This window comes from Polypterus senegalus, chromosome 2 (assembly GCF_016835505.1).
Source record: "Polypterus senegalus isolate Bchr_013 chromosome 2, ASM1683550v1, whole genome shotgun sequence".
NCBI lineage: Eukaryota > Metazoa > Chordata > Cladistia > Polypteriformes > Polypteridae > Polypterus > Polypterus senegalus.
In genome coordinates, this window is record NC_053155.1 from 193,467,209 (window position 1) to 193,484,767 (window position 17,559).

The 17,559-nt window shown below is 38.5% G+C and overlaps 1 protein-coding gene across 5 annotated transcripts in view; it reads right to left on the reverse strand.

Moving 5' to 3' along the window:
• Nucleotides 1-17,559, reverse strand: part of LOC120523627 — a 96,887-nt gene that overhangs the window by 68,993 nt on the left and 10,335 nt on the right. For all 5 annotated transcript variants that reach the window (XM_039745096.1, XM_039745097.1, XM_039745098.1 and 2 more), the window contains exons 4-7: nucleotides 15,419-15,571; nucleotides 11,074-11,253; nucleotides 5,905-6,079; nucleotides 1,796-1,903 (exon numbers count right to left, since the gene is read on the reverse strand). In XM_039745096.1, the coding sequence (XP_039601030.1) occupies nucleotides 1,796-1,903; nucleotides 5,905-6,079; nucleotides 11,074-11,253; nucleotides 15,419-15,571 (616 nt within the window). The remainder of the gene's footprint in view (nucleotides 1-1,795; nucleotides 1,904-5,904; nucleotides 6,080-11,073; nucleotides 11,254-15,418; nucleotides 15,572-17,559) is intronic.

The window sequence follows — 17,559 nt, forward strand, 5'->3', positions numbered from 1 at the left end:
GCATGAATCCATGTACTCACCAGTGCCTGAATAAAGACTTATTGATTGAACTATTCTTGTCTTCCTTGGAGTTTTTTCCATAACACTCAAGAGTGCTAGTGGGGTACTAAGGGTGTACTGTGAATGCCTTATAACGTGTATAAACTCTCACCTGCTCAAATGTTTCTGTCACACACTTGATGAGGTTTAGGAAACTGAGTCTAAATTAACTTTTTAACATGCTTCAGTAGTGGAGGGAACTGCAAGGAGATCTGACTAAATGATTGTTATAACTTCGCAGAACAAGAAGGTGACAAAACTGGTAAGGGAAATGGTCAAGCTAAAAAAAATTAAGCAGGAGCGTTTTCATATCAAATTAAGAAAATCACTGGGCCAAAAACAAAAACTGCAGCTGTGGCAGTGACCGAAATGAAGGCCTGGTTATGGGACAAGTTTGGTAAGGTCATGAAGACAGCTTTCCATGCCATCTTCAAGAATCTTTAGCTAACTAGTTCATGTTTGAGGAATGGCAGACTACCCATCAGCAAGGGTAAGAAAGTAATAACTGTATCAGCACAGGCATTCAAGTTTAACTCCATTGTCATAAGTATGCAGTGCTATAGGATTCTCACATGCATGCCTCTGACATATTAGTGACAGCAGTATTTCACACAGGAGAGTGTTACACTACTCCCACCTTTAAACATAAGGACTCAAGAGTGTGAAAGCAGCTGGACACGACACATAAGACTGGTGGACATAAATGGATATAAATCATCAGCCTCCTCAATTAACTGGCCTTGTCTTCTGTTGGTGATTGAAAAACAATGTGACTTTTTGTTCTGTGCTTTCTGACACTGGCCACAAAGAAAACCAGACATGAGTAAACCTCAGCTCAACTAACAGAGGAAACCAATTAGTTTCCAACATAAAAAACCATCCATCCATTCATTTTCTAACCCGCTGAATCCGAATAGGGTCACGGGGGTCTGCTGGAGCCAATCCCAGCCAACACAGGGCACAAGGCAGGAACCAATCCTGGGCAGGGTGCCAAACCACCGCAGGACACACACAAACACACCCACACACCAAGCACACACTAGGGCCAATTTAGAATCGCCAATCCACCTAACCTGCATGTCTTTGGATTGTGGGAAGAAACCGGAGCGCCCGGAGAAAACCCACGCAGACACGGGGAGAACATGCAAACTCCACGCAGGGAGGACCCGGGAAGTGAACCCGGGTCTCCTAACTGCGAGGCAGCAGCGCTACCACTGCGCCACCGTGAACATGAGTGGTGTCTGAGGAATTTGCACACCATAGCTGCTCACCATCTCTAAGCCAGTAGTAGTGGCAGGAGGTAAGGCCCTGAGCAATTTCTGGCCAATCACAAGTGGAAGTACACTTGGTCACCCTGCTTTGGATGGCACACCCTTGGTGGTATCATTCTTCAGCATTTTCTTTTTCTCTGTTTTGTGAGATACACAAAAGACACCAGACTGTTCTCTGCAGTCCAACTGGTTAATGATTCTAGCCATTCATTAGTCACAGCATTTTGTGTTCCCAGTACCCTTTACTTGCACCAGACTTCCCACAACCCCTAACTGGATAAATGGGTTGGGATTGGAAAATTGAAATCTTCTGCTGAGCTGCATTTTAATGTCTTTTGCAATTAGACTAAGATATCTGTCTGGAACTGTACTCTGCCCAAATGAAGCACTGCACAGGTGAAACAGTTGCCATCTAACACAAGGAATTATTGTGAACATTAATCTATCAAATTGTTTAAGAAGGAAAAAAATGACAAACTCCTTACCATGAGTGTGCCTAATAGAAGAGAAGTCTGGCATAGGCCAACGTTTTTCCTGTGCAAGTTCAAGTAGATGATTCTTGTTTTTAAGTACAGGAACACTGAAAATTGGCTCTGAAAGACATAATTCAAATAAATATTCAGAAATCTTCAAAACCAAATTTACATTTACCCACAAACCCATCCTGTACCCATGTAATAAAATGGAATTTTAGCTGTACGGAGCACCATGCACTAAGGAGATGTAGTTGTATGCATCCTTGTTTTAGTGAATATGTAAATGTATTCTCTTTTTTTTTTTGACTTGTACTTTACAGTGTAGCAGGTTAACTTATTTATACATCTTAAGTGCAGGATTTACGTATAAGCTACACAAGCTATAGCTTAGGGCCCCCGCCTTCTTGGGGGCCCCCAAAACAAATTGTCCGAGTGAGCAATTGTCATATATACTTAAATATACTACAGCATTATTTGTCCCAATGCCGCACGTCTCAAATAGCTTAGGGCCTTATCAAGTCTAAATCCGGCCCTGTACATCTTGATGAGCATTTAGTATTTAATCACTGAATTTAGCACACTGAAAAAATAAAACAGTAAATATGGTATCACCTTAAATTTAGATTAGGTTAGATTAAAGTTTTAACTCCCATGGGGAAATTCAGATGCATTTAGCAGCAGAAACATAATAAACACAAATACAAACTCACAGGGCAGATAATACAGCCAATCAATTAATCAACAACTTGATAAATACACGTAATGAGTACATCGGGAGGAAACATTGAATTGCCTAATAGCAGACCCCCAAACGCGCTTCATAGCAAAACATGGTAGAATGAGCCTGTGGCTAAATGTGCTCCAAGAGAGGATGGAGGGGATTTGTCATGATGGCATCCAATTTTGCCACCATCCTGTCTTCCACAACAGTTTCCAATGTGTCCTGGGTTCACCCTGTGATGGAGCAGGCTTACTTTATATGTTTGTTCAGGCATTGTGCTTCTTTTGAGCACAGGTTGCATCCCTAAGAGACTGCAGTGTAGAACAACACACTGGATACTATGGACTGGCAGAACATTTCCAGAATCTTGCTGCACACATCAAAAGACCCGAGTCTCGTTAGGAAGTACTGTCTGCTCTGGCCCTTCTTATACAGTGCCACTGTGTTGTCAGACCAGCCAAGTTTGTTGTTTTTTATATGGACCCCTAGGTACTTGTAGTTCTGCGTCACTTCTGTGTCCTCCTCCTCCTCCTCCTCCACCAGCTCTTTTGTCTTGCTGATGTTGAGTTTCAGGTTGTTGTCCCTGCACCACAAGACAAAGTCTTCAACAGCCTTCCTGCACTCTTACTCATCTCCATTATTAATGCAGCCTATGATGGACGAGTTAACTAAAAATTTCTATACATGGCAAACGCTGGTATTGTGACGGAAGTCTGATGTGTACAGGGTGAACAGGAAGGTAGTCACAGGACAGTTCCCTGAGGTGCTCCAGTATTACATTCAACCATTTTTGAAACACTGTCCATGAGCCTAACAAACTGCTGTCTGTTGGTCAGGAAGTCCATGACCCAGGAGATGGTGGGGGAAACAGGATTGATAGCCTTCAGCTTTTTCCTCTGTTGATGAGTCAGAATTATGTTAAAAGCACTGGAAAAGTCAAAGAACATTATCCTGACTGTGATGCCGGCTTTGTCCAAGTGGAAGTCGGGTCTGTTGAGCATGTAGATGAGAGCATCCTCCACACCTCTATATGTCTGATAGGCAAACTGCAGAAGATTCAGATGTTCTGAGATCAGGAGGTCTTTATCATGAATGAAGCAAGAGCAACTGGTCTAAAGTCCTTGTGATCACTGGCACTGGGACCACATTGGATGTTTTCCACAGCTAGGGAACCTTCTGCAAATTCAGAGAAAGGGAGAGCAGGTGCTGAAAGACCCTGCAGAGTTGACTGTCATGTTTTCAGCCCCATGAGGCTGATTCCATCCAGCCCTGAAGATTTGTTTATGCAGAGTTTTCCCAGCACTCACCTCACGTGATCAGCAGAGATACACAGTCCAGGGACTAGAGGTGGGTTGGAGACCACAGGTGTGATGTCATTGTAGGGGAAGTTTGTATAGTGTGCAGATGGCAGTTAGGATTCCTGAACCTCTTCAGCTTGCTCACAGAAGTAGGCAATGTTAAAGGAGGGCTGTACTAACAAGAATGCCAGCTCTGTTCTTGTTCCCTTCATCTGCATGTTTTACAGCCTGCTTGTAAGCCAGTGACAATCCTTATCCCGTTCCACACTTCCTTCATATTTCTACTCTGGAAAAGAAGCCAAGAGTGGTGGAATGATACTGGATTCTTACAGTATCTTATTCGATGATCCCCAGTCGCTGGATAGGTGTATAGTTCATTCATCTCTGCAATGTGACCTACTAACAAAACTTCACTTTGGAGTGGTCTAAGTAGGTTTAACTGAGACACATTTCTATTGATATTATTTTTACTATATGACCTGTGAATCCTTTATGTTAACAACTTATTTTACCATTGTGTCACTATGCTACACTGCCCAGAGGTAAATTGCCGATCTACTGATGTTTGATGAAAGTTATGAACACCAAAAGATGCCTTTATTAAATTGTTATATAACAGTAAATGAGTGATAGATGCATTTTTGCAGTACCTAAACTAAAGTGTTACTAATGATGTATTTGATAAAATATCCAACATCTTTCCAGTTTCACTTTCTTCACTGACACATTAGCTTCAAGAATTGTTTGATATTTATTTGATTTATTCTGCCTTCTACCCACACAGGATTTTATTTGCCACTGCTAAACAACCACAAGGTATAATTTCTTAACGGTAATCTCAATGCTCAACAAATGCTTTATCTGGTTTTCTTCCAATAAATCTTTTAAAATAGCGGCCCAGCAATAGGTCTCCACATCACAGCAACAAAGCCAAAAATCATCAGTGTCCATGAAAAAAAAAATGGTGATGGCAAAGACGCAGAAGTAATTTAACTATTTTAAATAAATTTTAAACAGAAAACTAACCTCAGGTTTAGAACCTGGGCATTTCAAAACCTAGAATGATATAGAAAAAAACAGAAAAACATAGCATAATACTTGGAAAAAAATTAAATCAGAGCTCCCCCAGCTCTGAAAACTGTATTAACTCCTCTTCTTTTATATGACACTAAGTCTCCTTCTCCCTGGCACATACACATGTCTGTAGCCCTCCTGTGGGGATATTGCTAGTTTTTACTGTATATGATATCATGCATTCCTATTTGATGCTGACTAACTTATAGTTATTTACAGACTGATACTGACATTATATTACTATTAAGAAGATATGTCTATTTACACTGTGGTCTATGGCCGGCTTGTCATCACGGCCAATACCCCCAGGCAACCAGACGGAGCTCTCCCTGCAGCATGGAGGTGACCCAGATACCAACAGGAATCATGGACTATGGAGTTAACCCCTACAAACCTGCTGGATACCCCAGGGGCCAACAGTGGATGCTGCAGGGAGGCCCAGAGAGTCATATGTGCCCTATAACCCAGAAATACGTCATAGGCAAAGCGACAGCAGAAGTGACGTACTTCCGGGATGAAGAAAAGGACTTTTTAGCTGACCCAGAACTGATAAGGAATCATGGACTGAAGGATTGGAAACACTTCCAGGTCAGGGAATATAAAAGGCTGAGAAAGACACCAGAGTGTCGAGCTGAGCTGGGTGGAAGTGTGGCAACGCGTCGGGGAGTGGAGGAATTGTTTATTGTGATTATTGAATAAGTATTGTGGAGAAGAGGGTGCTTTGTGCACTGTGCGGTTTGAATAAAGTCAACATTTGGACTTTTATCTGGTGTCTGGCGTATTGGACAAGGGTTCAAGGGAGCAATAGCGCCCCCTATCTGTCACAACACCTAGTTTTGTAATTCCATTTCCGCTTCCATATTTATTATTCTTGATAATAACACACTGTGAAATTTCTTTCACAATCAAAACCATCAAGGAGCACAACAAATTTAGCTGCATGGCCTACTACTTTACTATTATAAGTGAAATTTCATCACATGACCGTGGTGAGGTGCTCTACAGACACCTGCCACCTTTCTCACCTTCAGATATTTTTTCCAGTCTGTCCACCTTCACCCCCAGAACATCGAGCTGTTCATCATGCTGCGTCACCTTCACTTGAATTTCATCCAGTTTAGCCATGTATGGATTCAGCAGCTCCAGCAGGTCTTTGTTATTCTCTAGAAATTCCTTCAGTTCACTGAGCTCTTTTTGATTCTGAAAAAAAATATGATTTTTCTAATTTTATATATTAGCATTCTGTTTACAGTTAACAAAAGGCAACATTTAACTTTAAACAATAAAAATCATTATGTGCATAAGTCTTAGCTCATGAATTGGTACTCTCTGTCAAAGTGTGAAAAGAACAGAAATCCTTTGGGCAGCTGAAATCAGAGCAAGTGTTCAAATAACAGTCAAGAATTACTTTATAACATATGAAATATCCACAGACAGCAGGAAACATTTACTCTCTTCTTATAGCAGAAACTGGGAAATGGAAGCAATGAGTAGTAGGGTTCCTTTTTATAGTTGTAATATGAAATATACAATGTTTCTGTCATTTTTATATATTCTTTTCATGTTAATAAATTGTTATATTTTACATGTTTCAAAACAAAAATTGTTTTAAAGAATTCTTTATATATAAAATTTCAATTAAATTAAAATGCAGGGTGTGATGATCAGAGAAGTGTGTTATTCAGGTCTACTTCTTAACTGTAGCTGACATTGTTAACTGATGAAGTGGCAGTAGAAAGGAAGCTATGGCAGAAAGAGGCAACAAAAAAAAAACAAGCAGCATGAAGGAATGAAACTAAACATAAATAGCAATAGTGACAGTTAAACCTCAGTGAGTAGTGTTTTAGAGATTAATATCCTATGCAAAATTGTTTCTACAATCAGCCTAAAATGTATGTCATTGGCTAAAATGCACAGTGGACTCTTCAAAGTATCCTATTCAGCATTTAGCATGCAAGAGATACTATAAAATAGTCCAAAAGGGCATAGCAACTCTCTTTGATGGCAATATACTTCATCACAGATATAATGATTTTTAAAAAGTAAACTATTAATGATTGTAAATTTTCACTTTAAATATTCCAGTACAGCAAAGCAGTAAGACTGCCGTGGTTTTATCTTTGATAAGTTATTATTCTTTTGTCCTCTAATGGCTGTCACAGATAACATTATTCAGGCAGTTTCTTTCTCTGTCAGGTTGTACCTACAGGAAATGCTTCAAATTTGGTAAACACCGACACCTCAGTGGTCGCAAAGAAAATCCTGTGACCACCAACAGGAAAGTGTATGGCTGCATGTATTACAGTATTCTTGAACAATTAAGCGTGTTTGGTAATGCTATGTTACATTATGCATTATGACATGAATTTTAATTTGCCTTGTACAGTATTTAAATAAAAATAAACCAAGGCATAATTTTTTTAAAGACATCGTAAAATTTGCATTCAAGATGCTAACTAGGAATCCCTTTTTTCACACAAAAAAGTCATGTACACTACCGGTCAAAAGTTTGTCATTGATAGAAATGGATACATTTTTTATCAAGATATCATTACATTGATTTTTAAAATACTAGGGGGCTCTTCCCCCTGTTCGTTTCGCTCGCCAACCCCCGGGCAGGCGCTACGCGCTAACCACTTTGTGGCTCTGCCACTCACGTATGGGGTAGGGGATGTACAATTTAGACCTATTGTTATTTTCATGGGAATTGTTACATATGCATGATAGACCTAACTATTTTACATTACGTTGAGTAATTAACCATAGTAAAAAATAGTAAAACATAATAAATTAAAAGAAAATTATGTTTCATGTTCGTTAGAGGTATTCGTTGCGTTTTATGTTTTCATTCTGTTTGGCTTTGAAATTAACACGCAAATACTTTTTAAACTTAGACTTTTACTGTAAAACTTCAGTAAAAACAATATTTGGAATTAACTTTTCGTCAACATCGTTTTGAATTTTAATTCCGTGTTTGGAGTTGCATCGTGACAATGCAATGTATAACTGCCCGTGAGTGAATATCATTTCTTTCTCTCTAATAAATAAACTGACTTTTCTAATGTTTGTCCCTGTGATTTGTTAATTGTCATAACAAAAGCTATTCTAACGGAAAACTGTATATGTTTCACTACGAATGGCATTTCAAGATTTCCTTTGGTGTCTGATGTTATCCGCGGAAACTGTACTACATTACCTTTCTTATCGCCTGTTAAAATTTTACAAGTCAGAATTGTTCAACCAATTTTGAATACAACTAATCTTGTCCTATTGCAAAGCCCATCGTTCATACATAAATTACGCAATTACATTACGATACATCCTTCTTTCAATAGTAATTCGGCTGGTGGAAGACCAGACAGTGTTAACATTTGTAGATATTCTACAGGATATTGCAAGTTGATGTTTTCATCTTCCGCAACATCACAGCCAACTGTTTCAGCATAATCTATTGATACACTTTAACCAATTTGCCGTGTAACCAGTTTTGCTTTAATTCGTTTGACTTCATCGTTTCTTGGTGCTAGGATTGACCGTATAACCCTTCGGGATGAAATTCTTAAATAAGATTTGGACATAATATGTCTTCTTTTATTGGGAACTTAAAGTGAGGAAAACTTAAAAATCTATAAGAGGTGAGAGTGTAGGAACTGTGTCTGACAAAAGCATTCACATGAATGAGAGGTGAGAGGACCGTGGGCGTGGGCCATTAACCAGAAATGGTTGAAAGGAAGGCGGGACTTGAAAAAATCTCTTGAAAATAGTCTTGTCTTATCTCAAGATTTTCTTTTATTATACAGAGATACTGTAACTTAGGCATTACTAGTGTTTATACTGCTTAAAAAGAATGCTTTTCAAGCATTGTTCACATATAGCTGTAAAGCCCCATTTTCAGCAGCAGTTCCTTCAAGTGTCAATTCTCTTAACTTATCCTTAATTAGTTATGTGTTAATTCTAATTGGTAATTAGAGAAACCATTCTAACTGCATTAGCACAACTGAAACCTACTATGATGTTCATGTGTGTCACAAGGTACTGGCCTTCCTAAAGTTCTAGGTTCAGAAATAGCCAAAATGAAATAAGAGGATAAGATAATCACAGAGGATGATCTTAGTTTGAGGAACAAATGTCTCAAACATCCTCAGTTGTTTTCTTCAATAAAAACACAACAAATACCAGTGTCATCTACCAAAGAGGAAAGACTACTCCAGGATGCTGACTTCAAAGGAGTTGGCCATTGCTGCTAAAGGAATTGCTGCTGAAAATGGAGCTTAGTCACCATATGTGAATAACAAATTACAAATCAGTCATTTCAAGCTGTAAGACATTACACATTATAAATGCCTTAGCTATATTTTTAAATCAATTTAATTGTATATGTATTGTATAATATGTATTATTTAATTGTATGATAAAAATAGTATCAATTTCTCTCAAAAACATGTACAGTACCTTTCTGAGTGACTCCAGACTTTTGACTGATGGTTTAAATCTGGAACAAACTATATACTACTTTGTATCAGTATACTGCTGCTGGATTATGTGAATTTCCCCTTGGGATTAATAAAGTATCTATCTATCTATCTATCTATCTATCTATCTATCTATCTATCTATCTATCTATCTATCTATACTAGAGCCATGCTGCTGAAGTAGAAAGCTTTACAAAAAGTGTATTTAAACACTATAATAAGGGTCTAACTTCTCTGAATGTTCACCATCTCTACGCTGCATAGTTAAATCCTTTGGTGTTCCACATGTTTTTTTTTTTAAGGTTTGAGGACCCGAGAACATAACTGAATGGGGTAAGGATTATCTCAGATAAACTGATTTGGGTTTTGTACTCAGTACAATGACATTATGAATTTTACTACAGTACATTCTTGTTTATCATAGTGCTACTGAGTGTTGCCTTGTTGCATATTGGTTAGAATTGCACTGTATTCTGTACATGTCACAATATTACTACTGTGTCTTCTTATGGCATATCAAAATAGCAACTGATATGAAGTGATTTATTTTCTTACAGTATCAAAACCTTCTACGGTTCTTCTTTTTATTCTTGTTTTTGTAAAAGTTGCACAGAGAAACAGTTGTTCAAGTCTGTCTTCATACCTAGTGGTCCAAGAATTAATCTATTAGTTTTCTCTGGACCATTTCTGGCACTAGTTTGTCCATGTTGTGATATAAAGGCCAAAACTGCACAAGATGTTCCAAATCAGCCTCACAAGTGCATTATGCAGCTTTGAATGACATGGGTGGCATGATGCCATGTCTGTTATGACTGCTGTCTCACGGCTACAGCAGACTGTTTCTGAATCCAAAGCCATTCATTGCTTGTATTTTTCTTAGCATCCTCCCGGTGTTTATGTGAGTTTTTCTCCAAAGACATGTATACTAAGGTAATTCTCAATACTAAACTAGCACTGCATGAACAGGTGTGCCCTCCAATGGACTGGCAGCTTATCCAGGATTGCTTAATTTCTTCTTTCTACCAGACAGTATTTGGACAGTCTCCAGCTGCTTGTGTCCCTATGACTGGACTAACTGGGATTAGTAAATGACTTACGACATTATTAAGTAATGGATTAAATAGAGTGATTGTGGTCATTTCAATAAAGAAACTGCATGTGCGGCTTTCTCAAGAATCTTTACGGTTTGTCTGCATTTATCTGAATATTAAAATTGACAGTGGCAAGGTAACAAATAGGGGAAGAGTCAACCTTTACAAATCAATTATCATTGACTATAAGAAAGAGGCATTCAAATTAATGGGAAAAAAACTGTTTTTCAATGAAGATTTGTTTTAACATAAATTGAGATAGGAGTCTTAGTCTTAACAATAATTACACATTCCTTAGAATAGGAGGTAAATCATTTTAAAAATTCTGCAAGAAAAAATTAAGATAACACTATGCTCTGCCAGAGTCCAGTCCTTTATTTAATGATGAAAACAATAAAATTTTGAGTGAAATTTTCTTCTTATTTGAATAGGTAAGCTGGTATTGTGTTGGCTGCACTGAATTTAATTACTGTCTGTGTGATGATATAGTCATTTACATAATGTGATGGATATTTAGCAAAAGAAGAAGATGTGATTAAAAATGGCGATGACTGACACATAATGCAGCATGTGTGCTTTGCACTTCATTCTGATTTTATTCAATGGCAAAGATGACAAAGAAAGCACTTACAACTGCGCCATCTTTGGTTTCTTCCAGCCTCAACGTCAATATTTCAATCTTTTCCTTCAGTATCTGTTGTTCCAAATCGTGAAACTTCTGTTTGTCCAGTACTGAGTTAATGACCTGCATTCCATCTGAGAGCTCAGGCTTCATTTCTTCGAAGAATAAATTCAGTTCAGTTGTCTGCAGCTACAAGAGGAACCACTTTTATTATTACTTTGAAATGACAGTGCCTATAAAAAGGTTTTACATTTTATTCTTATACCACATTGAATCGCAGTGGATTTAAGTTAACTTTCTTGACACTGATCAGAAAACTCTTTATTGTCAAAGTGAAAACAGATCTAAATTAATTACAAATATAAAACACACGTAACAGATCCCATATGTATTCATCCCCTTTAAACCCCCACTGGTGCAGCCAATTAATTAATTTAAAGTCACATCACTAGTTCAATGAAGATCAACTGTCTGCAGTTGTGGTATAATTGCACTTTTATGTGGAAGGTCCACCTTGTGGTACATCAATATGGTGGCTTAACCTAAACCATGAGGACAAATGAACACCCTAAGCAACTCTGAAATAAAAGTAATTGAAAAGCACCAGTCAGGGGGTGGATACAAGAAAATACCCAAGTCACTGAATATCCATTGGAGTTCAGTTATATCAGTCAATAAAAAAATGGAAAGAGTATATCACAGCTACAAATCTGCCTAGAGCAGGCCATCCACTAAAAGTGAGTAATCGTCAAGTAGAAGACTGGTGAGGGAGGACACTGAGAGAACTCTGAAGAAGTTACAAGCTACAGTGACTGAGACTGGCGAGATTGTGCAGACAACAACTGAAGCTTGGGTGCTTCACCAGGTACAACTTTATGGGAGAGTGGCAAGGAGTAAGCCACAAAGAAAATGCACATGACTTCTAAAATTTTACCAGAAGGCACACAGGAGACTCTGAGGTCAGCTAGAAGAAGGATCTGTGGTCTGATGAGACCAAAATAAACGTTTTCAGGCATGTTTGAACATTGCACATGATCTAAAGCACAGCATAAAGCATGGCGGTGGCAACATAATGCTGTGGGAATGCTTCTCTACAGCAGGCCATAGACGGCTTGTGAGGCTAAAGGGTAAAATGAATGCAGCAAAATACGCAGAAATCCTGGAGGAAAACCTGATGCAGTCTGCAAGAAACCTGCGTCTAGGGAGAAAAGACAACAGCCCAAGCATAAAGACATGGCTACACAGGAGTGGATTAAAAACAACAATGTTAATGTCCTGGAATGGCTGAGTCAAAGTCTAGACCTCAACCCAATTGAGAATTTGAGGCTGTCCACTCATGATAATCCTGCAACCTGACAAAGCTTGAGCAGTTTTGCAAAGAAGAATGGAAAAAAAAATGTCAGCGTCTAGATGTGCAACACTGAGTGAGACCTGTGCACACAGACATAAGCATGACATGGCAGGCAAAGGTGCATCTACTAAAGGGGGCAAATGTTTATGCAATGAATTATTTGTATGTTTTATACTTGTAATTGCTTTAGACCACTTTGCAGAGATTTGTTTTCACTTTGACACTGAGGAGCCTTTTTTGCTAATTTGTGTCAAAATAGTTAAATGAAATCCACGGTTATTCAGTGTGGTATAAATTAATTGCAAAATACATTTTATAGGCATTGCATACATATATGTACGTATAAACAAAACATTTATCAAAATCTCACACTTTTGGAAGGACAAAACAATTATAGTACAAGTGTTTCCTATACACTGTTTAGTGTTCTCTCTAAAATGCTGTGAATTAAATACAATTTCTTTCGGTATTCATTGGCAAAGTTGCTTTTACAATATGTTAACCTTGTAATCTGATTGGAAATTTCAAAAATTCATCTTGCGTTAAAGTTGAAGAGCTTTGCTATTTGACAGAGCTGCATAGTACAGTTACTGGTTGCTCCATATATATGCTCACTTAAACTATTAATTCTAATACATTATATCACGTGTGTGCAAATAGGAGGTGACAGTAATTATGTGCCAAGCCAGAAGTTTGCGCTGTGTTCTAATGCCTTCTTTCTGCCTTCCTCTGCAGAATGGAAGACTGACAACTGCTCCACCACTGACGTCACTTCTGTTATCCACCCTCCTGGACCCGCCCCTTCCTGTCTGGAACCTGTATGACCGGTAGCATGGCCACTTTGAATCCAGTTCACTTCTGAGGTCCCATCAGAAAGGATGTTATCAGCAAATTGTTGCATATCTTTCCTTGCATTATTTTTATTATATGGGGTCACCAGGGTGTTGATGTTGTTTTGTCTCCTCTTTTCAATTATATTACATTGTAAATTACACTTTCCATTTTTAGTACTGGACTACCCCAAGATTTTATTTCTGAAATGATCACAAAGACCAAAATTAACTAGTTTTCTTTATTTAATTGAGCATACCTCACATCAGACATACAAGGAAACTGTGTGTTGGTATCTGTAGAAATTGTCTTTTTTTTCCCTTTGCAGGGTAGTAGTAGGTGGTAAATCTGTGGAGTTTTCCACACTGAGAATGATGCTAAGGAGGCAAATACATTAGGAATGGTGTGTTTTTTGAAAAATAAATACAAACCTCAGTGTCACTCCATTGGGGGCACACATACAATAAAGTTACAGACCAAACTAGAAATCAGCTATCAGTCTCCCTATAAGAGGGTGGACCACTAATGTCCTCACCTATCAGTTATCATCAAGCATTACTTTTCCTCAACACTCCCCTCTCTCACTCTTCCTCTTGACCTTGTTTCTTCTTGGGCTATGGAGCAAACAATATTAGAACTTTGCTTATGGCTTTTGTCGTTGCAACTCTGAGATGGACAAAGTCTCTTCCTATCTGTGCTCTGCCATCCAGTGGGTTGGTGCACTATATATTGCCTTTTGCCAGTCCTCCTAGGCATGCATTTTAAAAGTGTACTTCTCTGCACTTATTCAGGAGGCCCCGCTACCAGGTTTCCAAGTTTCAAAATACCTGGTTATGATAAAAAAATACACAGTTCAAATGTTTTTCTTGTTTTTTTTAACCTGCTGCCCCATAACTCAGCTCTTATTCACATTGTACTAAGATTAACAAACCAAATGACGCATACTCTTCTGAAGAAAAACAGTTTTCTCAGTTAGGGTGAAGGTTTTTAGTGTAGTTCATGTTTGCAAATCTTAATTGTTTTTGCGATATACTGTATTGAACATTAGAACGTTACAACAATAGAACATTAGAGCAGTCAATACAATTTTAATAAAAAAGAAATAAACTCTTATGAAGAAAAGCATAGCTGCTGTTGGTGGTAAGCCTTTACTGACTGTGGTCCTATTTGATATATAAAGCTGAATGTATGCTTGTCCAGTGTGCATATTAAAGAATTTTAATCAAATACATGCTAATTTTTACAATTTAATATAAGCATATACTTAAATGAAGTTGTAAAAATGGATTATTAAAAGCATAAGGAAAAGGACTCAAGGTAACTAAAGGGTTAACTAAACGCAGCTTAAAGCTTGGGCACGTGAGGCTTTTCTCTCATCTAGAGGAGCCACCAAGATAGTTGCTAAGATTAAAATGAAGTAGATGAGTGATGAAAACCCCCTTAAAAGGGGAGAACAAACTAGCGAGAAGGCCCAAAAACCTCTGTTATTAAACTGTGATAAGATCAATGGGTAAACCCATAGGACAGCTCTGTTAACGAAGCATTGTTTAGAATAATGGAAGAATCGACATGTATATGAAGTTACTGGCGGCAACAGATGATTGGATAAAAGGATAGAATTCTGCATATTAAGAGTCAGATGACATGATATATTAGATAAGGTAATGGTAACAGAAAAGTATAAAAGGGAATGAATTGTATTAATGCTAACTCCATGGACTGAGACATTTGTGTATATCTCTGTACAAATAAAGAACCGTTCTGCGTTTTCATCTGGTCTTATGAATGACATCTTTTGATAACAGAGGAAAGTTTTTTCCACTACAATATCCACACCATTGAGCTTATCTGTGCCAAATTTGGCACAGATTCCCTATTTTTACATACAAAGATTATAGGCTATGTTTCTTTCTGAAATTTTTCCTCCAGAGAACGTTTACTCAGAAACCTCACTTGTGCTTTATAAGGGATGTGACCAAGTCGGGACTTGGAACTGATAGGCAAAGTTGCTCCCTTTGTCAGTGAAATTTTGGTTTGTGGCCTAACATTTTTTTCCTTGAGGAATTAAGTGACTGGACCTGCAATTTATGCCATTCCAGACAGTGCTGGGCATCCCCGCTATACCCTACAATTACTAAACCCTAGTCAATAACTTAGGGTCATCTTACTTACCTTAACAATTTCATTGTCAATTTCTTTTAGCTCAGGCACACAAGTCTGGAGCTCCTTAAGCAGTGCTTGGACTTTGCTGATATGTGTCGTCATGTCCTGAGTACTGACCTTCATTGTGGCAGAATGCATCATTTGATTTCTTACATAGGTCACCTGTATTAAATTTAAATAGTTAGACATTTATAATACATATAGCAAACATCTAGTAAAATGAATTAATCTGAAAATACTTTGTGCTGCCTACTGATGTCACATTAAGGGACACTTCCTTTGGAAAAGTATTCAGCACACATGTCATACAAAAAGAGCCATTTCACAGAGATTGTAACTGCCATCAAATTTAATTTCTTAACAGTTTATTCAGATCATTATAAAGTCCTATATTTATAAGTAAACAACTATTGTTGTTGACAAAATAAGTGTCGGGAGAAACATACTTATAAAATGCCACAAGGTGTGAACTGTATTGAAGTAAACCAGTTTATAGGAAAACACAGCTGTGGTATCAAAAACCAAAGGAACATTTTAACTTCTTGTTACAAGCAAACACATTGTAGATGTGCATCAGAGTAGTCCAGCTGGGAGCATCCCAGAGACATCTACACGTCAAGGGACCTCAAGACTGACTAGTTTACAGGGAATTGTCAATATTTTGTCATTGTGGGGGTGAGTGATAATGTTTGAAAATCAAAAGGAATTAATTATTTTTCCTAACAATATGATACACCATGTATGTGAACTGTAACATGTGTGTTCAGGGGACATCTTCAGGGCACCTCAAGCTCCAACAATACCACCCCGAACAGAAAGAGGGTGCTGTTGTTTACTGTTCCTTTATTCCCGCAGTTCTGAGGCTCATTCCTGAGAGGACTAGTTATTGAGTTTCATTTCCTGCCAATAGCTCCGCCCTTTCCAGGCCATTGCTATATAAGCAGCAGCCCAGCCGCCCGGAATTCAGCACTCAGTGTGGAACAAGCTTTGATGGAAGTCAGAGAGCTCTGAAGGCCACTTTAATGTGCTTTGCACCCTTGTCTGCCTTTTTCTTTGAACTCTTTTTACCAGTATTAAATGGGGTCTTCCATGTGGAACCCCAGACCTTTTTTGGTGATAACGTTTCTTCCTTTTGAACCCTCAAAAGAATATATTTTTTAACAATTTTAGTGCTTCATCTATAGGCATATACATATTATTACATACAAATTTTAGCATTGTGTTTTAGATATGATGGAGATGTATAAATAACTGTAAGAAAAAATAAAGCACACTGTGATTGGAGAGGTCCCTCAAGGCAGCCCTGCAGACCCAGAACAACTCCCAGGAAACGCAAAGGAACAAAACTGTGCTTTTCTTGCAAAAACGAATACATGGAGGGATGTACAAAAAAAAGAAGAAGATGAAGTCCTAGTACAAAGAGTCAAATTAAAAAAACTTGCTGCTGCCCTTGGTTTAACTAACACGTCTTGGACCCCTGGCTTATTCACTTTCCAAGCACTCCCTTCACCTCCCATGTCCTGTTCTCTCTTTTTTCCTCGATCCGTTCAGACCCTGACCCTTTGTTCCACTCTGTTCTCAAAGACCCTCTTACAGTGTCCAAGCCCAAGGAGTCAGGACTGCCTTAGGTTTTCTCCGAGGCCATCAGTCTAGGACTCCTTCTAGTGACTCCTGATGTCCCTGTAGCTCCAAGCCTTTAATTGCTCTTAAATCCTTGGGTCTCCTAAGCAGCTTCCCAGCCTGCACTATCAGTAAAGCCCCAAACATTCCCATCTGAGATTGTTTGTTCACTAGCGGCCAGGTGGTTTAGTCACATCTGGCCTCATTTTCCTTCTTGGAAGAAAGTCCGGCAACACTGGCATTTACTGAGTGACCTTTTCTTTAACAGTTTGGGGATAGGCTGCTACACTTTCCCACATTTACAGATGCCCCTGCCTGTTGTCTTTCCAGGGCACATGGCACATATGTGGGACTTGCCATCCCACAGCGGCCTCAGCATTCCCATACAGACACAAACAGGACTTCTCCTGTAATTAGTATGGATGTGATTTTTCCTGCAAGATGCCTTCCATTGACATTTGCTGTGCTATGTTTTGAACTGGTGATGCCCTTGCCTTTGGCAATCACTTGCTAGCTGGGCACCTGCTCAC